Here is a 25,132-nt window from a genome sequence, read left to right on the forward strand (position 1 = left end):
GTTTACTGTGGACAAAGATGTGGATGGAGCCATTAGAGAGATGGGGGCAACCATCCAGGAAGCTGGAAGGTTAGGTTGTCTTTCCCAGTTCATACCACCATCCAACAGTGACCTTACCCCCCTCTGACCTAACCACTCCCTGGTCACCTTCCAGGAATTTCTTACCTCCAGCTATGCATCATTATCATTCCCAAGGCCTTCCTAAGAACACAAGCCTCTCAACAGAAGAGATGACAGCCATTCAAATCCTCAAAGCCAATCCTGACCTAAACTTTCTCCCTGCTGACAATAGCTCCCCCACTGTAATGACAAATAGCAGCCACTACCTGACAAAAGCGTTCCATCAGCTGCCTGACTTCACCTATAAGCTCTCCATAGTGATCCCATCTCAGGAGTCCAACATAACCTCCAGTCCCTACTGAAATCCTTAGGCTCATTCCAGAACTTCTTCCCAATAACACCGCAAACACCCACCTTCAACATGCTCCCAAAAGCAAAAACACAAAATCCCTGGACACCCCATTGTAGATGGTTATTATGCTGCTCCTGAAGGAGTTTGTGCTCTTATTGACCAACATCTTCAACCATTTGCCTGAAGCCTGGACCCCTGCATCAAAGATACTAACCACTTCCTTCACTGACTCTCAACCCTCACTCCACCCCCTCTCTCTCATTGTGCCTCCTCTTCATTTTATTCACCTTCCAGTTCTCCTTCACTGTTGTCTTCTTCCTCTCCTGTGGGAAGTTCTTCCTCTCATCCTCTCTGATGAGACATTCTCAACGTTGGTGACATTGTACAGTTCACAGTGATTTGGAAGATCTTTCAGTTAGTTGAAAATGTAAATGTCAGCAATAGTAGGAAAAGGATAGAGAGCTACACATTCACACAAGCAGCCACACCTCATGCACACATGACTGCTACCATTGGCTGCTCCAACCAGAATGTGACTGTCATGTTAACAGCAATCTGGAGTCGGGTGGGGAAGGGGGAGGAATAGCAGGTTACAAGTGGAGGGAGAGAGCTGTCTGGCAGAGCATGCAGGGACTAGATGGCAACCTGACAAGACTTCCAGATGGAGCATCGGGAGGTTGGGTGTGGGGGGAAAAAATGGAGAGCATAGAAGGAGAGGAGAACGGAAGGGGGAAGGACGGGTGGGTGCATTGGCAGAGTGCAGAACACAATGAGGGTGAGGGGACGTAAAAAGGAGGTGATGATAGGACAGAGGGGGGCCACCCTCCTCCCAACATTTTATGCCCCTCTGTCCTATCACCTCCTCCCTTGTTACATCCCCTCACTCCCATTGTTTGGTGCTCTCTGCCAATGAATCCACCCATCATTTCCCCTTCCATGATCCTCTCCTTTCCTGCTCCCTGTTTTTTGCCCCCACACCCCATCTCCTGACACTGCACCTGGCAGTCTTTTATCAGGCCACCATCTATTCCCAGCAAGCCCACCAGACAGTGCTCTTCTCTCCCTCCTTCTTCCCTGTCCCACTGCAGATTGCTGCTTCATTCTACATGACAGTTGCATTCCAGTCAGAGCTGCCAGTGGGTAAGCAGTCCTGTGGGAATATGTGTGTGTTTTCTTTGCTGAGGAATGCTTTAGCCAAAAGCTATAATGTGTAACAGTCATTTCGTTGTGCCTGTCTGCAACTCAATGGGTCATATTTACAGAGAGTAGCAGTCTATCCTTTTCCTAATATTGTTGAAATACCAGCCAGGAGTTTCCATTGTTTGAAAATGTAAGTAAGTGTTTCTCAAATGAAATAAATTATATTAATTTATTTATTAGCCTGACAAAAAACTTCTCAGTTTTCCCTCCTCCACATTCATTTTCTTAATTCACATCTATTTTCAGTGACAAAAATAATTATTGTTTTTATTTAGGATCTCATTACTTATGGCATAAGCAACATTGTTTACAGTTATCATCAAGTAGCACAGCACACTATCTACAAGAGATACATAATTCAGTTATAGTAGTAACAATTAATTCGTTTATAAATCAACAAACATAAGCCAAACAGTAACAAAAACTAGGTATCTGGAAGAAGTTCAACATTCCTGTTTAATTCATAATCATAGATTGCAGCCTTTGTTTCATTATTAGTTTTGGGCCATTACACTTATCCTGGATCAACTTACAAAATTATGTTACAAATTAATCTGACTAAACTGCATGTAGAGAGGCAGACTATGATTTGTATGGCCATTAGGAGGATCACAGTTTTGGGCAGACTGCAGTTTATCTGTCAGTAAGCTGCATTCAGATGCAGACAGACTGAGAAGTAATGCATTAATCCCATGTGTGAGCACATGATCCTCTGAGTCACATTCTGTTTCCACACTAACACATTCAGTAGAACGCTACACCCAGTATTTGTTGCACCACTTGGAGTGATACAATCTTCACAATAATGTGATGAGTATTGTTGTTGTATGTCTGAAGTTAACCTCAGTTTTGGCCCAAATTGTTACCAAAATGTCCAATTTTTATTACATATTCTCCTTTATCAGTATCTTTCGTCAGAAGGTGATATTGTGAAGTTACTAACCTGGTTGTACTGCTGCAACTCATCAGTAATGTTGGATGATTTGAAGTGTTGCTTTCTGAAATAGGATGGAGTTTTAACCTAATAACTCAGTAATGGACACGATACCATTGATTTACATAGGAGATTGTCTCTAATTTATCGCTGTCAGAAAACGCCATGAAAATGATCAGTCTAATGGAAAAACAATTCATGGAATACAAGTCAAAATAAATGTCATTACTAGCTTTTCTCATCAGTCCACTTACTTTCAAGACAATAGTATCTATAAACTAAGTTAGTAACTCTAGACACTGCCAATACCTTTAGCACGCATTCCTATAGTGAAGTCACCATTTGTGTCTCTCCAAATGATAAATTTTCAAAAATGCCAATGAAGGAAAATGGCTAATTATAAACAGTTCTCAGAGTCAGTCACTGAAACCTTACTAACACATTAACACAGAATTTATATAGAGGACTCCAGCCAAACTATTCACTTAAGTTCATAAAATATTTAAATGACTAATTGTCACACTCAGGTCTGCACAAATTAGTGACTTTGACATTCAGATGTTAATTAGACAAATGCAAACTGCAAGTTTATACTTTGAGATATTAACACAAAACTTGCTAATCGCAGAGTCCATCATGTAGATGTTAACCCTGTGAGTAACTAACACAGATTGCTGGATCTATTGTCCATAGGTGGTGTGTATGTAAAGATCAAGTTTAGAAGTGATTGCATCAGAGTAAACCAAGTAGTAACTTGGTTTAACTGTATGTAATAATTACAAAACTTATAAAGTTAGATGAACTATTTTTAACATCATGTACACAGCCACTGCATTTACCAAGCTTCATGTAAAAATCGAAGGTTTGCAGAATAAATGAAGTTTGGAAGGTAGGAGACAAGGTACTGGCGGAAGTCAAACTGCGAGGACAGGCCATGAGTCATGCTTGGGTAGTTCAGTTGGTAGAGCACTTGCTCATGAAACACAAAGATCTCGAGTTTGAGTCTCGGTCTGGCATGCAGTTTAGAGCTGCCAGGAAGTTTCAAACGTTTGCAGTTTTCCGGACAATACCAGAGAAGGAAAGTTGCTACTCACCATATAGCAGAGATGCTGAGTCGCAATAGGCACAACAAAAAGATTCACACAATTAAAGTGTTTGGCCATTAAGGCCTTTGTCAGCAGTAGACACACACACACACACACACACACACACACACACACACACACACACACACACACACACGTAAATGCAACTTGCACACACATCTGCAGTCTCAGAGAGCTGAAACCACACTGTGAACAGCAGCACCAGCGCATGATGGGAATGGCGACTGGGTGGGGGTACGGAGGAGGCTGTGGCTGGGATAGTATGGTGGGAGTGGTGGACAGTGAAGTGTTGCAGTTTAGACGGAAGGCAGGAGAGAAGGTGCGGAGGGGGGAGGGGGTAAGTAGCGCAAAGGAGAGAAATAAAAGAAATTAAAAGACTGGGCGTGGCGGTGAAATGACAGCTGTGTAGTGCTGGAATGGGAACAGGGAGTAGGCTGGATGGGTGAGGACAGTGACTAACGAAGGTTGAGACCAGGAGGGTTACGGGAACGTAGGGTGTATTGCCACCACTCCCACCATACTATCCCTCCCCCTCCCCGCTACAGCCTCCTCCTTACCCCCACCCAGTCGCCACTCCCATCATACACTGCTGCTGCTGTTTGCAGTGTGGTTTCAGCTCTCCGAGACTGCAGAAGTGTGTGCAAGTTGCGTTTACATGAGCGTGTGTGTGTGTGCGCGCGCGTGTGTGTGTATGTGTGTCTACTGCTGACAAAGGCCTTAATGGCCGAAAGCTTTAATTGTGCGAATCTTTTTGTTGTGCCTATCACGACTCAGCATGTCTGCTATATGGTGAGTAGCAACTTTCCTTCTCTGGTATTGTTACATTCCATCCTGGATTTTCCATTGTTTGATTGCAGTTTCCTAACTTACTTAATTTCTTAATTAAAACATTATGCTAACCAAAGCTATTTTCTAGTTTCAAGAAGAGTAAACTGTTTACTAGAAAAAGAGAAATAAGAAATTTTGAATGAGCTATATTGCTTTGGAGATAAACAGTCATTATTAGTTCACAACACCTTTACAATCACATGGCAAGTGAACATTGTAAATTATACGTTTCTCATAGAAGATAATTTTTTTGATAAACTATCTATGGGTTTTAAATTGGCATAACTTAGATAGACTATTAATAATAATGCTGAATGAAGTATTGACTAAATAAGAAGTTCGATATTTTAGGCAGATATGGTACAGTTACTACCTTAGGATCTTCATCTTCTTAACCCTATTCTTTCTTGACTTAGCTAGCACTGTAAGATTGCTTTCTAACTAGTTGATCTGCATGAATACCATGATCTTGAAAGCACTGAAACTATAGGAGATCCAAAGTGCTAAACATGTGTGGATAAAGTGTCACTAGAAGCCTTCCTAAGAGACAATCTCCATTCCTTCTGAACTGACTATGCAAATGTAGACGAGATGTGGCTCAAATTCAAAGATATAGTAGCAACAGCAATTGAGAGATTCATACCTCATAAATTGGTAAGAGATGGAACTGATCCCCCATGGTATACAAAACAGGTCCGAACGCTGTTGCAGAGGCAACGGAAAAAGCATGCGAAGTTCAGAAGAACGCGAAATCCAGAAGATTGGCTAAAATTTACAGACGTGCGAAATTTGGCACGGACTTCAATGTGAGATGCCTTTAATAGGTTCCACAACGAAACATTGTCTCGAAATTTGGTAGAAAATCCGAAGAAATTCTGGTTGTATCTAAAGTACACAAGCGGCAAGATGCAGTCAATACCTTCGCTGCGCAGTGCCGATGGTACTGTTACCGACGACTGTGCCGCTAAAGCGGAGTTATTGAACACAGTTTTCCGAAATTCCTTCACCAGGGAAGATGAATGGAATATTCCAGAATTTGAAACATGAACAGCTGCTAGCATGAGTTTCTTAGAAGTAGATACCTTAGGGGCTGCGAAGCAACTCAAATCACTTGATACGGGCAAGTCTTCAGGTCCAGATTGTATACCGATTAGGTTCCTTTCAGATTATGCTGATACGATAGCTCCCTGCTAAGCAATCATATACAACCACTCGCTCACCGATAGATCTGTACCTACAGATTGGAAAATTGCGCAGGTCGCACCAGTGTTTAAGAAGGGTAGTAGCAGTAATCCATCAAACTACAGACCTATACCATTGACGTCGGTTTGCAGTAGGGTTTTGGAGCATATACTGTATTCAAACATTATGAATCACCTTGAAGGGGACAATCTATTGATACGTAATCAGCATGGTTTCAGAAAACATCGTTCTTGTGCAATGCACGAAGTAATGGCCGCTATCGACAGGGTATCTCAAGTTGATTCCGTATTTCTAGATTTCCGGAAAGCTTTTGACATTGTTCCTCACAAGCGACTTCTAATCAAGCTGCAGGCCTATGGAGTATCATCTCAGTTGTGCAACTGGATTCATGATTTCCTGTCAGGAAGGTCACAGTTCATAGTAATAGACAGCAAATCATCGAGTAAAACTGAAGTGATATCAGGTGTTCCCTAGGGAAGCGTCCTGGGACCTCTGCTGTTCCTGATCTATATAAATGATCTGGGTGACAATCTGAGCAGTTCTCTTTGGTTGTTCACAGATGATGCTGTAATTTACCGTCTAGTAAGGTCATCCGAAGACCAGTATTAGTTGCAAAGCGATTTAGAAAAGATTGCTGTATGGTGTGGCAGGTGATAGTTGATGCTAAACAATGAAAAGTGTGAGGTGATCCACATGAGTTCCAAAAGAAATCCGTTGGAATTCGATTACTCGATAAATAGTACAGTTCTCAAGGCTGTCAATTCAACTAAGTACGTGGGTGTTAAAATTATGAACAACTTCAGTTGGAAAGACCACATAGATAATATTGTGGCGAAGGCCAACCAAAGATTGCGTTTCATTGGCAGGACACTTAGAAGATGCAACAAGTCCACTAAAGAGACAGCTTGCACTACACTCATTCGTCCTCTGTTAGAATATTGCTGCGCGGTGTGGGATCCTTAGCAGGTGGGACTGACGGAGAACACCGAAAGGGTGTAAAAAAGGGTAGCTCATTTTGTATTATCATGTAATTGGGGGGACAGTGTGGCAGATATGATATGCAAGTTGGGACGTTTTTCGTCGCGGCGAGATCTATTTACGAAATTTCAGTCACCAACTTTCTCTTCCGAATGCGAAAATATTTTGTTGAGCCCAGCCTACGTAGGTAGGAATGATCATCAAAATAAAATAAGAGAAATCAGAGCTCGAACAGAAAGGTTTAGGTGTTCGTTTTTCCCTCGCGCTGTTCGGAAGTGGAATGGTAGGGAGATAGTATGATTGTGGTTCGATGAACCCTCTGCCAAGCACTTAAATATTGCAGAGTAATCATGTAAATGTAGATGAAGCATATTTCACTAATTTTTTCAGATCTCATTGGACTCACTCCTTGGTCTTCATCTCTGTCTTACTAATCATGAACTTCAATTCATTGTTGTTGTTGTTGTGGTCTTCAGTCCTGAGACTGGTTTGATGCAGCTCTCCATGCTACTCTATCCTGTGCAAGCTTCTTCATCTCCCAGTACCTACTGCAGCCTACATCCTCCTGAATCTGCTTAGTGTATTCATCTCTTGGTCTCCCTCTACAATTTTTACCCTCAACGCTGCCCTCCAACACTAAATTGGTGATCCCTCGATGTCTCAGAACATGTTCTACCAACCGATCCCTTCTTCTAGTCAAGTTGTGCCACAAGCTCCTCTTCTCCCCAGTTCTATTCAATACCTCCTACGCATCTAATCTTCATCATTCTTCTGTAGCACCACATTTCAAAAGCTTCTATTCTCTTCTTGTCCAAACTATTTATCGTCCATGTTTCACTTGCATACATGGCTACACTCCATACAAAAACTTACAGAAACGACTTCCTGACATTTAAATCTACACTCTATGTTAACAAATTTTCCTTCTTCAGAAACACTTTCCTTTCCATTGCCAGCCTGCATTTTATATCCTCTCTACTTTGACCATCATCAGTTATTTTGCTCCCCAAATAGCAAAACTCCTTTACTACTTTAAGTATCTCATTTCCTAATCTAATTCCCTCAGCATCACCCGACTTAATTCGACTACATTCTATTATCCACGTTTTGGTTTTGTTGATGTTCATCTTATACCCTCCTTTCAAGACACTGTCCATTCCGTTCAACTGCTCTTCCAAGTCCTTTGCTGTCTCTGACAGAATTACTATGTCATCGGCGAACCTCAAAGTTTTTATTTCTTCTCTATGGATTTTAATACCTACTCCAAACTTTTCTTTTGTTTCCTTTATTGCTTGCTCAACATACAGATTGAATAACGTCGGGAATAGGCAACAACCCTGTCTCACTCCCTTCCCAACCACTGCTTCCCTTTTATACCCCTCGACTCTTATAACTGCCATCTGCTTTCTGTAAAAATTGTAAATAGCCTTTTGCTCCCTGTATTTTACCCCTGCCACCTTCAGAATTGGAAAGAGAGTATTCCAATCAACATTGTCAAGAGCTTTTCTAAGCCTACAAATGCTAGAAATGTAGGTTTGTCTTTCCTTAATCTTTCTTCTAAGATAAGTCGTAGGGTCAGTATTGCCTCACGTGTTCCAACATTTCTACGGAATCCAAACTGATCTTCCCCGAGGTCGGTTTCTATCAGTTTTTCCATTCATATGTAAAGAATTCGCGTTAGTATTTTGCAGCTGTGACTTATTAAACTGATAGTTCAGTAATTTTCACATCTGTCAACACCTGCTTTCTTTGGGATTGGAATTATTATATTCTTCTTGAAGTCTGAGGGAATTTTCCCTGTCTCATACATCTTGATCACCAGACAGTAGAGTTTTGTCATGACTGGCCCTCCCAAGGCTGTCAGTAGTTCTAATGGAGTGTTGTCTACTCCAGGGGCCTTGTTTCGACTCAGGTCTTTCAGTGCTCTGTCAAACTCTTCACGCAATATCATATTTCCCATTTCATCTTCATCTACATCTTCTTCCATTTCCATAATATGGTCCTCAAGTACATCGCCCTTGTATAGACCCTCTATATACTCCTCCCACCTTTCTGCTTTCCCTTCTTTGCTTGGAACTGGGTTTCCATCAAAGCTCTTGATATTCATGCAAGTGGTTCTCTGTTCTCCAAAGGTCTTTTTAATTTTCCTGTAGGCAGTATCTATCTTACTCCTAGTGAGATAAGCCTCTACATCCTTACATTTATCCTCTAGCCATCCCTGCTTAGCCATTTTGCTCTTCCTGTCGATCTCATTTTTGAAACGTTTGTATTCCTTTCTGCCTGCTTCATTTACTGCATTTTTATATTTTCTCCTTTCATCAATTAAATTCAATATTTCTTGTGTTACCCAAGGGTTTCTACTAGCCCTCATCTTTTAACCTATTTGATCCTCTGCTGCCTTCATTATTCCATCCCTCAAAGCTACCCATTCTTCTTCTACTGTATTTCTTTCCCCCATTTCTATCAATTGTTCCTTTATGCTCTCCCTGAAACTCTGTACAGTCTCTGGTTCTTTCAGTTTATCCAGGTCCCATCTCCTTAAACTCCCACCTTTTTGCAGTTTCTTCAGTTTTAATCTACAGTTCATAACCAATAGATTGTGGTCAGAGTCCACATTGCCCCTGGAAATGTCTTACAATTTAAAACCTGGTTCCTAAATCTCTGTCTTACCATTATATAATATATCTGAAACCTGTCAGTATCTCCAGGGTTCTTCCATGTATACAACCTTCTTTCATGATTCTTAAACCAAGTGTTAGCTATGATTAAGTTATGCTCTGCGCAAAACTCTTCCAGATGGCTTCCTCTTTCATTTCTCTCCCCCAATCCATATTCACCTACTATGTTTCCTTCTCTCCCTTTTCCTACTCTCAAATTCCAGTCACCCATGACTATTAAATTTTGGTCTCCCTTCACTACCTGAATAATTTCTGTTATCTCATCATACATTTCATCAATTTCTTCGTCATCTGCAGAGCTAGTTGGCATATAAACTTGTACTACTGTAGTAGGCGTGCGCTTTGTGTCTATCTTGGCCACAATAATGCGTTCACTATGCTGTTTGTAGTAGCTTACCCATACACCTATTTTTTTATTCGTTATTAAACCTACTCCTGCATTACACATATTTGATTTTGAATTTATAACCCTGTATTCACCAGACCAAAAGTCTTGTTCCTCCTGCCACCGAACTTCACTAATTCCTACTATATCTAACTTTAACCTATCCATTTCCCTTTTTAAATTTTCTAACCTACCTGCCCGATTAAGGGATCTGACATTCCACGCTCCGATCCGTAGAACGCCAGTTTTCTTTCTCCTGATAACAATGTCCTCTTGAGCAGTCTCCGCCTGGAGATCCGAATGGGGGACTATTTTACCTCCGGAATATTTTACCCAAGAGGACGCTATCATCATTTAACCATACAGTAAAGCTGCATGCCCTCGGGAAAAATTACGGCTGTAGTTTCCCCTTGCTTTCAGCCATTCACAGTACCAGCACAGCAAGGCTGTTTTGGTTAGTGTTACAAGGCCAGATCAGTCAATGATCCAGACTGTTGCCCCTGCAACTACTGAAAAGGCTGCTGCCCCTCTTCAGGAACCACACGTTTGCTTTGCCTCGCAACAGATACCCCTCCGTTGTGGTTGCACCTACGGTACGGCTATCTGTATCGTTGAGGCACGCAAGGCTCCCCACCAGCGGCAAGATCCATGGTTCATAGAGAACTTTTTATTTTTATGTTTTGTTGCTACTATTATGAGCAGTTTCTTTATCTTCTTATTTTCTGAGAAAAATTCTCTTTTCACATTCAAACTTGTGCAGAAGCAAACACTGAGTAGTGACTAATGTGTTTACTTCATGATATCTGATCTATTGATCTAGAAGTAAAGCACATGCCTGGAAAACCAAGAGGTCACAGGATCAAATCCCAGTTGGGCTTTTAATCTAGCCTTCCATCTCTGGAATGACACATGGTTCAGATTTTAAGTTAAATTATAGGTCCACTTTCTCCAACTGGATAACTGCGGTAGATTAGGGACACAAAAATCACCAAACTGACATCCAATTGAAAGACTTTCATTCGGACACTGAAATGAAATTATTATTATTAATTTCATGATAGTGTAAGTTTCAGGTTCTGATTACCAGTTTGATGAATTAAGCACAGCTGTTATGAACATCTTTCAGTAAACAATGACATAATCATTAATTATACAGACAGGGATTGAAAGCAAAGAGTTCAGAGTTTTGTTTATTTCACCATAACATATAACATTCACTTTTTAGAACTCTTTTCTAATGTCATGCCTTCATGACATATTTGAATTGTCATGTAACATGTCTAAAGCATATGTACAGAAATACAAAGGTTTATTAGCACCACCTCAAGTTGTACTTTCCTTCTCCTAGAGGTTGAATGGTAGCCAGAAAGACAGTGGTGGAGAGTAAACATAACAACAGTTGAAACAGGTACTAACAAAAAGAAAAACTGCAGTTTAAAAAGAAAGAAAAGAAATTTGGATCAGAAAGAACATTCAGTCAGTATCTTCCATTAAAACATGACAAGCCCTCATTAATAAAAAAGATGAATGTTCAGATTCCATATAGGAAAATGGTAGGACAAGTAGGATGTTAGCAGGTGTGTAATCTGTACCAGGACATCATTTTGAAACCACTGAACCCGAACAGACACATCAAAGTATGTAAAGCTAATACTTTATTATTGCTCTAACAGTTAGTTCATTTTAAAGATGGTTTTTATGAATAATTCCACATAGCAACTCATCATAAGTAAAATATATATACAGACAATAATATAAAAGTTATATAACAACTCTTTTTCACAGTCTGTACTGAGCACTCATTGATGACATCTTGACTCCAGTTGCATAAAGTTTTATGTATTTGTATATAAAGGATTAGTCAGGAGGAAGGTACATGCTTTGAGGGGTAATAGTATTGGTGATACTGAACAAAAACTTCAACTGAACATATGCCCTTCTTTTTAACCGTATCCAACATACAGGTCCTTGAAAGTCACGTTAATCACATGCCTTTCACCATCACTCACATGCAGTACAACCAAAGAGACAATAAGTTATGTAGTTTTGTCTTTACTGGCCATTTCAGCATGATGGAGATCCTGCACATCCTGTACAGCATGTCACCAAAACATATCCTGTGTGTTCGATCGGTCACCATGGAGTCATTTCCTGGCCACCGAGGTCACCCAATCTTACTCCATCAGAATAGTATTTCTGGTATTGGCATCAGAACAAAATCTATAAGTACAGAATGGACACAAAGGATTATCATCTCACTTGTATTTTAACATGCATGTGCTTAATTAAAGGACCATATGAATCAGATCAGATCAGCAACACTGCAGCTTTCGAAAAGAGCTGCCTGCAAAATGCATTGCAGTTGATAGTCGACTTTTTGAACATCTTTTGAGAGGAAATACACAATTAAAAAAACGTTAGCACACAATTTTTCATTAGTATCAGCTGCATTTATCCTGTTTCCCACTGTTTTCATTACGTTCCTTGGAAACTGAAGTCAGCAGGACATTTGCTCCTATGACATTTTTCATTCAAAATCACTAAAACTCCTCAAAGCACACACCTTTCCTCCAGACACATCTTTTGAGAGGAAATACACAATTTAAAAAAACGTTAGCACACAATGTTTCATTAGTATCAGCTGCATTTATCCTGTTTCCCACTGTTTTCATTATGTTCCTTGGAAACTGAAGTCAGCAGGATATTTGCTCACATGACATTTTTCATTCAAAATCACTAAAACCCCTCAAAGCACACACCTTTCCTCCAGACACATCTTGTATAAGGTGTATTAAAAAAGAAATGAGTTGTAGGCTGTAAGGCAAAAGTAACTGAAAGTATCATGATCTCATTACCTGCAGAAGAAGGTGCAGTTCCTAAACGATCACTGAGGTCCCAAACGCACCACTTGAGGGACACGGGTGTGGGCCTTGTGGCAACAGAACAAGCACATGTATACCTCGATCATCCACTGTGCTCAGTTATGCAGAAGACAGTGAAATGAAGGCTTCAAAAGAAAAGCACTCCTGATGCTATTGTCCAGCAGGTGGATGCTCTCACTATGCAAGACTGGCAAGCTGCAGTACAAAATAATGCTACAGAGATCAGTGTTAGAAGTGTTCACGCCATCATTTAGGACAGAATGAAATTTTGCAAAATGTGCACCCAGTGATCACCTCATAGTCTTCAACCAGCACAGGAAGCAAATCGAATTGAACTATCCTTGAACATGTGCAGCTCTAAGCCAAGGAAGGGAATGATTTCACTTGAGCCAAAATGATATAATCTCCAGTGGAAGTGTGCAGGGTTGCCACCACCCAAAGAATCAGGCGATCCACTCAAATGTGGGAAGGATTATGTCTGAGTTATTCTTTGACCAAAAGGATCCCCTTCTTATTGACTTGTTGCAACAATGAAAAACAGTGAATGTGTAGCAATATTCACAAAACCTAAACATTCTCAACCCAATCACATCAAAATGATCAGGGCAGTTCATCTGAAGGTTTATTCTGCTCCATAAAAATGCAAGGCCCTTTACAGCAAATTCAGACAAGGAACTCTTGCAGACATTGAAAAAGGAGGTCCTCAGTGACCTTCCATAAGTCTTGACTTGTCTCCCTTTAATTTTGCCACTTTGGTGAACTAAAGAAGGTTCTTAGAGGCAAGAAATACACCTCAGATGAGGATGTCAAGCAGTACAGTCTGAACTGGTGTGCAGTACAGTTAGATTGGTAATGATAGTTGCAAATGTTCTAAATCCAAGATGAGGCGCATGTTCGATCAAATAATAATTGGTGTTTTGTTGAAAAATAACAGTAGAGCTGGAAACATGCAAGCTGCTAATACTGATACTTTACTGGTCACCAGCATGGTGCAACTTACATTTCATCTCACAATTGGAGGAAATATTAAGTCAGGTTATATGGACAGAACTATATTTTAAAAAATTTTTTAATGTAAATTTTATGTCTGGTAGTACTGACCAATGACATTTGCAGATGTTCATTTCAGCTTAGAAATATGTTCCACAGGTAAGTTCCAAGTAAGGATTTAAATGTAAAATTGATACTCTCTGTCAGAGATGATCAAATGTTGGCATAAAACAATTTGGTTCATGTTGTAAAAGAGCAATACCTCACAAAAGGATTAACCAGAGCATTTCACTGGCTGAACCTCAGCCAGTACTGAACATATACATACATCACAAAAATGGTGCACAATAGGGTTACTCATTTATAAGCAATTAAAGGTATCTTTTACATACAGTTTTTTTCTCTATCTTTGGTTTCATTCCAAATGTAACACATTCACTTTGTCCCATTACAGTACCTGTCCCAAACATTTCCAGTTGAAAAGATTACACGGTGGTATATAGGCTGCTAACTAATAGGTGGGAAACTTCTGGAAAATAGACAGGACTTAAAAACAAGCAAATAAGTGAATACATACATGTGGTCAATTTGTTGTTTTCTTAGTTACAGACACTTTTTTGTTGTTAAATGTTTTCTTTATTTCTGTCTTTTTATTTTCAAGTTTCCAGTTTGGTTCTGCTTTTTTTTTTCAGTGTTGTCTTCTAAATACTCAAAATGTCTACCATTAGCTCTAACACATGCATGTAAAATGCCACATCATGGATTCTCTTACTCACTCCAGTATTCAAGATGTCTGCTGTTTCTACTGAAACCCTCTCTGAACATGCTGGTGAAGAATATCAACATTTGCAATAGGTCTTGAATGTTCCAAAAATAAAAACTCAATTGATTGAGATCAGGAGATCATGCTGCCCCACAATCTACCCATTTATTTTGGAAACACTGTTTTTAAAAGTGTATTTCCTTGCAGAGCAAACTTAGTTGGTGCCCCATCATGCATGAACCACATGATCTGACATAAGTGTACCGGTATGTTGTCCAACAAAACATTTAAATGTTCCATTAAACATTCACTTTATGTTGCTCCAGTCAGTGTTCCACAGAAAATGAAGGCCCAGTTAATCTGTCTCCAATTATGTCAGCCTATACATTAATGCTAAACTGTTTTTGATGTCTTGTTTCCAAAACTAGAGAAAGATTCTCATACACTCATACATATAGTGACCACAATGAGCAGTGCAGCACAATGCAGTGCAGTGAAGTTTGGTTCACGAATGCATCACCTGTGTGTCACACTGCAAGTATTTTTATTTTGTGTGAATAAATTGGTTCCACGCCGGCCGCTGGGAGTGCTGTGTTGTGTCCGTTAGTCCGTGCCATTTATTCTTAATATATAGTTTTTCCATGTTCTTGTTTTCTCAATGTTAATTCTTAAGTACCATTTTTATACTTAGTTCTTTAGAAACCAGTCAAAAAGTCACTTATTTGTTTTCGTGCTAGTCTTGCCTTGATGGTCACTGTGTCTAAAAGATGTCCTGTATTAATTGCCGGGTGGACGAATAAAGATCTTGCCATCTCAGCACTGGAGATATCATGTGTTATTTATCACAAACTAGCAGGCTGACCGGTCAGATGGGCCAGAACCTAGCCCTATGGCCAAATTCATAAGTGTTGTGAAAATTCTGCACTTCTTTCCCAGTAAACTCTGCTTCATCAGTGAATAGTATGTTAGACAGAGTGTGTTGGTCCTGAGCACACATCCCCAGTAACTAAGTACAAAAATCTTTTTGTGGTTGAAAATCTATTTCAGTATGACCTTGCACTCTCTGTAGATGGTATGGGTAAAGAAGTTGCTCTCTTAACACTTTCCACACTGTCACATGACTCACATTCTCATTTTCTGTCTTTTCTCTGATACTGATACCATTATTGTCCTCACTATGATGAAATAGTAGATCTCCTCCATCAGGTATTCTAACACTACTTGGTCTCCCAAAAATAATGACCCTTTCTCAAAAGAGTCTGTTTTCACAAGACATTCTTGTATTCTTTCAAAGGTCTTATTGTTCAGTAAATGTCTATTAAGAAATCTTTCAGCTTACAAATATGTAGCTTCAGGTGTAATGCAATTTGCAAATCCATGCACCAGGTACATACCTACCATGCACTGATTAGAATACATTTTAGCCAGAAATGTACAGTACACTCTAGTCAAATAAAAATATGGCCAAGCAGACATTCATGCCCATGACTGGAAGTCAGGCACATCATGTCACTCTCCAGCTGAGGTCACTAATGTACACTTTTTTGGTGGCATTCCTCTTGGAAGTAGCTGATTTGATTCCTGGTGGGGAAAGAATGTTCAGCACACACTACATCATGCTAGTCCAGTAAAAACTGTAGAGTAGGTTCCCATTATTGACTATGTTCTCAATACTAAAAGGATTTGTTTATTTACTAATACCATGGCAACTATGACAAACAAAAGAGAGCTTTCACTTAACGTATCCCAAAACAGAGACAGAAACAAAGCAAGCAAATAACAACCAAAAAAATGTCTTTAACTACAAAAATTAAAGAAAAAAGTGATCATTTGTATACCTGAAATTTTTCATTCCTTTTTAAATCCTCTATCCATTCGCCAAAGGTGTCCCACATATTACTTAGTGCCCTGTACATAATCATGGGAAAGGCAGCTGCTAAATAGGTATTTATCATTCATTTATTCATTGTAAACCATAGTCTCCAACAAGGAGAACTTTTAAAGTTATAGAATGAGCCAGGATATACATTAACAGAAGAAAAACGGAAAGAATATTTCCCCCTGAGCAGCAGAATGTACATTGTTCTGAAAGTTTCTAACACTTTAAAACTGTGTGCTGAACTGGTACCCAAACACAGAATGTTGTTTATCAAGATCAAGGACTTTCTTCTAGGAGTGTTTGTCCTGCAAAGGATGTAGGAAAGCTTTTGTGAAGTTTGGAAAATACGAGAGAGGTTATAAGTCATGCCTTGACAGTTCAGCCAGTAAGAGCACTGGCTGCAAAACTCAAGGTTGTGGGTGTGACACATAGTTTAAATCTTCTAGAAAGTTTCAAATGACAAGCAATTCATAAGAACTTAATCTGTACGGGAACTCCCCTCCTTTGAAAAAACGAATGCATCCTCATTTGTATTATATAGCTGCTGTTCATCTTCTATGGGTAACTTAGAATTTACTAGATTACATTGGTATTCTTCAAAGAAATTAATTACCTACAACTGTAACAACAGAAATCTGTTTACAACAAACTACTATTACTCACCACCCTGCCTTACAATGATCACTGATACTTGAAACATGTAGCTAACAGGTGTTTTAATCTTTTATTCTGGATAATCAGATAATTTTTAGGAGTGGCTCATAAGACATACTTTTAATTTTCTTTCAAACTGGTAATGATTCCCAAGTTTTTTCTTTATGTTAGTTGGTAGCTTGTGAATCCCTTTGCACCAGAGTATACAACTTGCTAGAGAAGAGGAAAAAACCTGCATGTTAACTCCCCATTCTGAGGTTAGGTTCATGCCTGTGAGACAGTCCATCAGTGAGACCCTCTTCTTTCTGTTATGAAGGAAAGGCTCAGTCCATGCAATACAAGTGCCTTACTGTCATATCATTTTATTTTTTTCATTTCAGATTTTGTGATTCACACAAGCAAAGGTTTCTGCAATGTTACAGAATATACCAACAGGATAACTGCTCTTGTTTACTAGGTGTACTGGTATGAAATGAGTGTTAAGACACAAATGTGTCGATAGGGAACATTTGTTGTGAACGAGCCTTAATTTTTTTTGTTTGGTTGGTATGACATCTGTCAAAGATATTTAGTATACATCAAGTCATGGAACAAACATCATCATATGTTTTCATCGTGTTAACAATGTTGAATTTTGTACCAGAAAGTGATGATTTGTGGAAAGCATTAATTTTTTGTTTTCATTTGAAACAAAGTGCAGGAAACAAAGTATGCAGATGCTTGTTGAGGCATATGGTGATCATGCTCTATCAGAAGCAACATGCAAAATATGGTTTCAACGGTTCAGAAATAATGATTTTGATGTAAGAAATGAAGATCGTGGAAGACCACCGAAAAAGTTCGAAGACGCCGAATTGAAAGCAATATTGGATGAAGATGATACTTTGAGTCAGAAGCAAATGGCAGCAATGCTAAATGTTGCACAACAAACAATTTCTGAGCGTTTTAAAGCTATGGGAAAGATCCAAAAGTGTGGAAAATGGGTGCCACATGAATTGAATGAAAGACAGATGGAAAACCGAAAAACCATTTGTCAAATTTTGCTTCAAAGACATTAAAGAAAATCAGTTTTGCATCGAATTGTTATTGGCGATGAAAAATGGATTTATTTTAAGAATCCTAAACGGGAAAAATCATGGGTTAATCCGGGACAACCGTCAACATCAACTGCAAAACCAGACCGATTCGGCACGAAGTCAATGCTCTGTGTTTGGTGGGATCAGAAAGGTGTGGTGTATCATGAGCTTCTAAAACCTGGTGCAACTGTGAATACTAATCGCTACAGACAACAAATGATCAATTTGAACTATGCATTGATCGAAAAAAGACCAGGAAGGGCCAGAAGACATGGCAAAGTAATTTTTTTACATGACAATGCACCTGTACACAAAGCAAAACTGGTTCAGTATACAATCAAAACACTTGGCTGGGAGCTGCTACCCCATCCGCCGTATTAACCAGACTTGGGCCCTTCTGACTACCATTTGTTTTCATCAATGGGACACGCATTGGCTGAGGAACGCTTAGATTCCTACAAAGGAGTCGACAATTGGGTGTCTGATTGGTTTGCTTCAAAAGATGAACATTTCTATTGGCGTGGTGTCCACAAATTGCCAGAAAGGTGGTCAAAATGTATAGAAAGCAATGGTCAGTACTTTGAATAAAATGTTTTTACTTTTCAATTCAAAATTAGTGTTTCATTTTCACAAAAAAATGCTTATTTCATACCGGTACACCTGGTAGTTGTGCCAGAGCTTTATTTCTGAGGTCCTGTATGGCTTCCCCTTTGGAGGATCTTTTATGAAAGTGAAACTGAGAGGCATTTAACAAATTCTGTTCAGATATGTGAATTAGTACACTATCATGCCCACTTGCTCAAAATATTTTGGAAAGACTGGAAGGATGAAATATGTTTGTAATTAGATGTAGTTTTCTTGACTCCAGTTTTAAAGATAACTGTTACAATGGCACATTTAACTGAGTAGATATTCTTTGAGCTGATGACTGATTACAGAGCATAAGTAAGTTTCAACACCTTTTTAGAAATATCATCACAACTAACAGAAGTACTACTAGACCCAATTAATTTGATAATTTCATTGAGGGTGGGTGTTGTATTTTTCAAACTAATGTCTGTTGATGGAGCATACAGTGTCTGTTGAAGTGAATCTAATGCATCAGTTTGGTTGTTTAGTAGTGGAAAATCCTAAGAAACTGCAACCCATCCATGAAGGAGATCACTAACAAAAGTCTCATTTGACCAAGCCTTGAGTATTTTTTACTGCTGGAACTCTTTCCAAGCTGTATTATCAACAAAGCTGTAAAAAAATCAAAAAATATCTGCACCATTTGTTTATTTAGTCAGCATGATATCATCACAGAAATATACAATAAACTACTACAGGAGGCACTACCCAAAATGTGGCAAGTCTTTACTCTCAAAATTCTGAGAGCCCACATTCTTATAGCCATGAAACACATTAGTTTCGCCAACTTATTCCTCATTTCTTGACAATGAAAATAAAATTAAAGAAATTCTGCCATGTACACAGACGGATACAAACAAATCTTTCTACCCACATATCGCCCCCGAATGGAACGCGAAGGAACAAATACGATCCTAGTATACCATGTGCCACTCCACCACAACCCTTATGGTGGTTTTTGAAGTACAAATGTAAATGGTAGGCACTAGTATGCCTTTCTTAACTAAAATTATTTTGGATGCATCAGGTCTCTCATAAAGTGTCAACAAGAACAAAGCAAGCCATCACACCTGGTCACTTACATATTGCGGACAACCTTTTAGTAATGATATGTCTTAACCAGGAAGTTGTATTCTCTCACATGGCCACTTATATATTGCAGCCTTTTAGTAAAGATATGTCTTAAGCAGGAAGTTGTATTCTCTCTGGTGGAACTCTTCATAACCATTACGCCTAAAAATGTTTCCTGATCCAATTAATTCCAAACTTCCTCCATTACTGTTTACTGTTGGATGGTTTTCCTGTATCATTCTTAATTCTCAGGCACACTGAGTTTATTCTAATAGATTACAATAGTATTTCCCTCAGTTCATCTCTAGCTACAAAGAATATATTTCTGTCTGCCCTATAGAAGAGGTGCTGAGTTGCAGACAGGCATAATGAAAATACTGCTAACATTTAAGCTTTTGGATAAAAAAAGCCTTCCTCCTGAGAGAGAGTGGGGTTCCAGCAGCTTTTCATTGTGCCTGTCTGCAATTTAGCACCACCTTTATGTGGCAAAGAGCAATCTATCTTTTCATACTGTTTTCAGAATTTATTTCTATGTTAGTATTGACAAGAAACTTTCACTTTATTATTATTATTATTATTATTATTATAGTTATTATTGGTATCATTTTTCTGCTTTAATTACAACTAACACAGAGGGTGTACTTACAACCATTAAAACACAAGTAAATGAAGCAGGGCTGACAGTCAAATTTAAAAACACATTTGTTCTTGAATTTTCTTCATCACTGCAAGGAAAAAGTAACTAGTAATGTCGAGTAAGGAAAACCTGCTCCATCCCAGGACAGGTAGCAACACAATCTATGTAGAATGAATAAGAAGTAAAACTGGACTAAAAGAGTAGATTCAGTGAAGCAAACAAAGATATCGAGAAAGAGGGACAACATGTAAATAGAAAACTGAAGGAAAGAAGGCATTTGCTGTGTGAAACATAGTTTTCCAATTCCTGAACACAGGATACTTTTTTTATTAGTTAAATGAAATTTTCTGTCAGTTTGTATTAATGTCCGCCGCTCGTGGTCTCGCGGTAGCGTTCTCGCTTCCCGAGCACGGGGTCCCGGGTTCGATTCCCGGCGGGGTCAGGGATTTTCACCTGCCTCGAGATGACTGGGTGTTTGTGTTGTCCTCATCATTTCATCATCATCCAGGAAAGTGGCGAAATTGGACTGAGCAAAGATTGGGTAATTGTACGGGCGCTGATAACCACGCAGTTGAGCGCCCCACAAACCAAACATCATCATCAGTTTGTATTAATATGTGTGTCTACTGCCACCTGATGAGCAGGGTTTTTCAAAATTAAAGTTACTGGTTCCCCACTTATGTTTAAATTTATATGAACTGTTATCACTATGAAATGTAGTAAAATCAATTTTTTTATATTTCAGCATTACTTTCTATTGAGTGCAACACTTGAGACTTGCTAATGTATAAAGATAAAAAAAACAAATAAAGCTACATTACATATGATACTGTATGAATTATCTCCCATATAAACTCTTTTTTTTTCCAGACTGAACAAGATTGGAAAAAACCCCAATCTTGTCTCTCACAGAGAAGAAGATATGGGCAGTGAAAGCAAAACCATCAATGCTGTTGTGAATGCTCTAGCAGAACAAGCAGAACATGTAAATACCTCAGAAGAATCCGTTGAACATGGTTCGAGTGACAAAAGCATACATGAGTTGGGACGTAACTTGCACGAGTTAGGAAAAACTTTACATAGACTAAATCTTCCTCGTCCCAAATCTGAAAATAGTTTTGCTGCATCACAAGAGTTGCCGATGAGTCGCCCAGCGTTCCACAAGTCTGATACCTTCCAAAAGGATACTGCCTTCCAGTGACAAGTGCGCGTTGCTGATAGTCCGTTTTTCTGCCAGGTTTTCTGGCTCATAAACAATAGTAAAACTGAGATGCTTAATTATCTTTTTCATTATTTTTTGTTTTCATTTAGACAGAAATAGTGCTCTATTCTTATTGACTTTCAGAGACTGCACTGCAAAGCTGTAATTCAGATTGAATTGTACATCATTTTCTGGTGCTCGGACAGTGATTTAACCAGATATTTTCCATCACAATGATTTTGCCAATAGTAACTGTGAAAGACATATGTTCAGGTGAAAGCTAGAAATTGTGCAATATTAGAAGATACAAAATAATATAGCTTTAACTTAGGGTGCTCAATAAAGTTAATAGGGAGCTGCGTTTTTACACCCAACCTGTTTTACAGTACATGTGGTGTAATAGAATATTTTACTAGGTTATATTCATAGAAAAGTAAAACTAGGCCTAAATGTAAAGAGAATATATACACAAAAATATATATTTATCCTTAATGGCAGGACCATTATTAGGAATAGATACAGAGTTCTTGTTGAGATGGTTCTATATTTGTTCATAGATATTTTCAAACAGGCAAATGTTTATTAAAAAAATGAAAGTGGCTTTTTTAAATAAAAGAATCCACTATATATTAAGATCCATTTGGGATGAAAATGTTTATAACATAATAATTTAATCTCAATTTATTTTGAAGTTTATTTCATTACTTTAATATTATATAATTTTCAGTGAAATTGTGGCACCTGGTATGCAACACATACTTCGTTTTTGTTTACTCTGTGAACAGTTATGGTAGGCAGTAACATGAATATTAGATGTGGAAACTGACTGCTCAGTCTGAATTTACTTGAAAATTTTCTGCCATGGAAAACTTGGAACACATGCTAGCTTTCATGTTTTTTATATTACAGCCATTTTTATAATACTCAGAACTGCTTCTGTAAATAATATAACCATTACCTTGAAACAAATAGTGAGAAAATCAAATCCTTTAAATTACTGGCATAAAGCTAGGCAGATTTAAAGCAATAAATGAATTCTCAATCACAAGCAGGTGGACTCCTACCAGATATTGTTTTTAAAAAAAGAAGAAAAGAAAGTAGACACTACAAATATGTATGTGAACACCATGTGTAAATAACAAAGAATGTTTTGTAGAAGAAAAGAAGTTTGACAGTTTCTTGAAGTGTGTAAGGTACAATATTGTCTTAAGCCTTAAAAATAAAATAAAAAAAATGTGATCTAGAGAATACAGATATATTTAAAAGAATATTGTCAATGACACTACATTCACAGTCAACACATTAGCAGTAAATCATCACAGCAATTGATCCTGTCAAAGGAAAATGTGGAAGAAGTACATTGATTTTTTTGTAACTAAAATATTTATTTTGCAAAAAAAAAGTCTTCATGTTAACTTGCAATTTTAGATTGTAGAACTGTTTTCATGATACATATTCAATGTAGTGTCTATGCTATTTTATCTTATTTCTTTTTAATTCTGTGGCAAAGAATTTGCAGCATTTCATTAAGAAAAACACAGTCTAAAATACAGCAGCTAGTAATACTAGTTTCAACTAGTTGTTGTTATAGCAAAATTCTTTGCTCTTTAAGTGTACTTAGTCACTGTTGTTTTCTGACACTTTTACTGTATTATTTATTGAAAGACTGCTTCCTGTTATCAGAACAGCATTTCTTAAAATCAACTAGCACATAAGTAATTTAATAGAGAGGTGTGTAAAGAATATGTGTACAATGCGTGTAAAAGATGTGAAAGTGTTTGCTAGTAAGTCTCATGAAATATGTCGTTGGAATAGGTGAAAATAAGTTGCCGATATTTTTTACCAAAAGTGCTCATTGTTGTTAAATAGAACTGAAGAAGATTGTTTATGTAGTTTTAAAAGTGCCGATCGTATGCAGTGAAAGTAATGCTGATACTCTAAACTAAATGTAGCTGGACTCTGATGCTACTCTGTTGCTACATTATTTCTCCAAGGATACTGAAAGCAATTTTATGGTATTGTTAAGATGTTTATAAACAAAAAACTCTATTTTAAAAATCAAGACAAGTTGTAATACAATTGTCATACAAACCCATTATCTTTTATCATTTGTTATGAAACCTGTGTAAATTTAAAAAGTGTGACTTTCCGTTCACAGCATTGCTGTTAAACAAACTCAAGTGAAAAAAAAGGAAAAATCCTCAGTCTTTGAAAAAAATTAAGTGACTCAGAAACTTAAGTTTAAAATGAACACTGATGAGTTCATGCAATAAAGGAAGGAGTATCATTCAACACTAAATATGTGATAGAACTAATCTTCATCCTTTCCTACAAATCACCTGTTACATATTGCACCTGTTTTGGGTTAAATGTATTTGCTCAGTAACTGGAAAAAAAAACATTCATACACCCGAGTTTATTGGTTGGACCATTAGAGGCACGATTTTATTTTTAATGTATTGAGGACAACATACATAAATTCAATTTGAAGATTTTGTAACCTCACACACTTTCGTTGTTATTCTTTGCTAATGTAGTAGTGTGAAATTACTCACTTATCCCTTATTATAAAACCTTGTTGTCATACTTATAAAAATAGTGAGAGTTTGCGAACTATCTTTTCATTTTGATAAGTGAGACAGAAGGTGATGCAACAATGTAATCACTGAAGGGGGTGAGAAAGAAGATTACAGTTTTGCATCCCAAGCCAACAACAAGATTAAGCTAGAGCATGAATTCAGATTGGATGAAGAAGGGATAGGAAATCAACCCTGTCTTTTTAAAGGAATCATCCTGACATTTGCCTGAAGTGAATTAGGGAAACTCGAATTCTCCAGCAACTTAAGCAGTAATATCATTCAGTTCAGTTCACCATTTTTGCTGGCACGCAAATAGGATAAGTAGGGACGCTGCACTCAGTGTCTATTAAGATTATTTGCACTTAAATGCTTTACCTAAATATTGTCAGTCATATATTTTGAGTTCCAAAATTCCCACTCCCATCACCTACCATGCATACACAGACCATTAACTGCCGAAGCAATTCTGTGTACTGTACACCCTCCCACGTGATGAATTTTTATGATTAGTGAAGCCCATAACATCTACAACATGCTGTTGCTATTGCCTTACATTTGTGTTCTTTGTGCATAGTTTGAAGGGTGTCAGTCTCTTATAATTTTGTTTTCTGCTACTATGGAAATTTGTTTAAGCTATATGCACCATAGTAGCATATTTTGGTGCAGATGCCTGGATGCTAGTGCAACCATTTAACATTTCCTAACAGCAGAATGAACAACAGTTCAGTTGCAGAAGTGTGGGGAAAAGATAATTAATTTTTTGGTACTATGCTGGTGCTCCTCCAGTTTGATCCAGGAAAGAAAACAAAGCCAGGAAAATTATTATCTATTTCATTATGATTGACAGCTGACTTTGAGCTCATATTCTGGTTACATCACATGACAAAAATCAATGTATTGTGTCTTGCCAGAATCATGGAAATGTCTACTTTCATTTGGTATATTAACATTACATTTTAGTTGTAAAGGGGGTCAACATACAAGGTAATATTCAAGAGAAAGCATGTTTTTTTTAGCATTCTGTAATTGAATTTCTTTTCTTGCAC

General features: G+C 38.1%; 1 protein-coding gene across 2 annotated transcripts in view; it reads left to right on the forward strand.

The window, feature by feature from the left end:
* The window catches only part of LOC126190916 (potassium/sodium hyperpolarization-activated cyclic nucleotide-gated channel 2-like), a 303,831-nt gene extending 280,025 nt beyond the window's left edge, over positions 1–23,806 (forward strand). For both annotated transcript variants that reach the window (XM_049931544.1, XM_049931546.1), the window contains one exon: positions 21,177–23,806. In XM_049931544.1, coding sequence (XP_049787501.1) covers positions 21,177–21,507 — 331 coding nt within the window. In that variant the 3' untranslated portion in view covers positions 21,508–23,806. The remainder of the gene's footprint in view (positions 1–21,176) is intronic.
* The last annotated feature ends 1,326 nt before the right edge of the window (positions 23,807–25,132 follow it).

This window comes from Schistocerca cancellata, chromosome 6, assembly GCF_023864275.1.
Source record: "Schistocerca cancellata isolate TAMUIC-IGC-003103 chromosome 6, iqSchCanc2.1, whole genome shotgun sequence".
Lineage (NCBI taxonomy): Eukaryota > Metazoa > Arthropoda > Insecta > Orthoptera > Acrididae > Schistocerca > Schistocerca cancellata.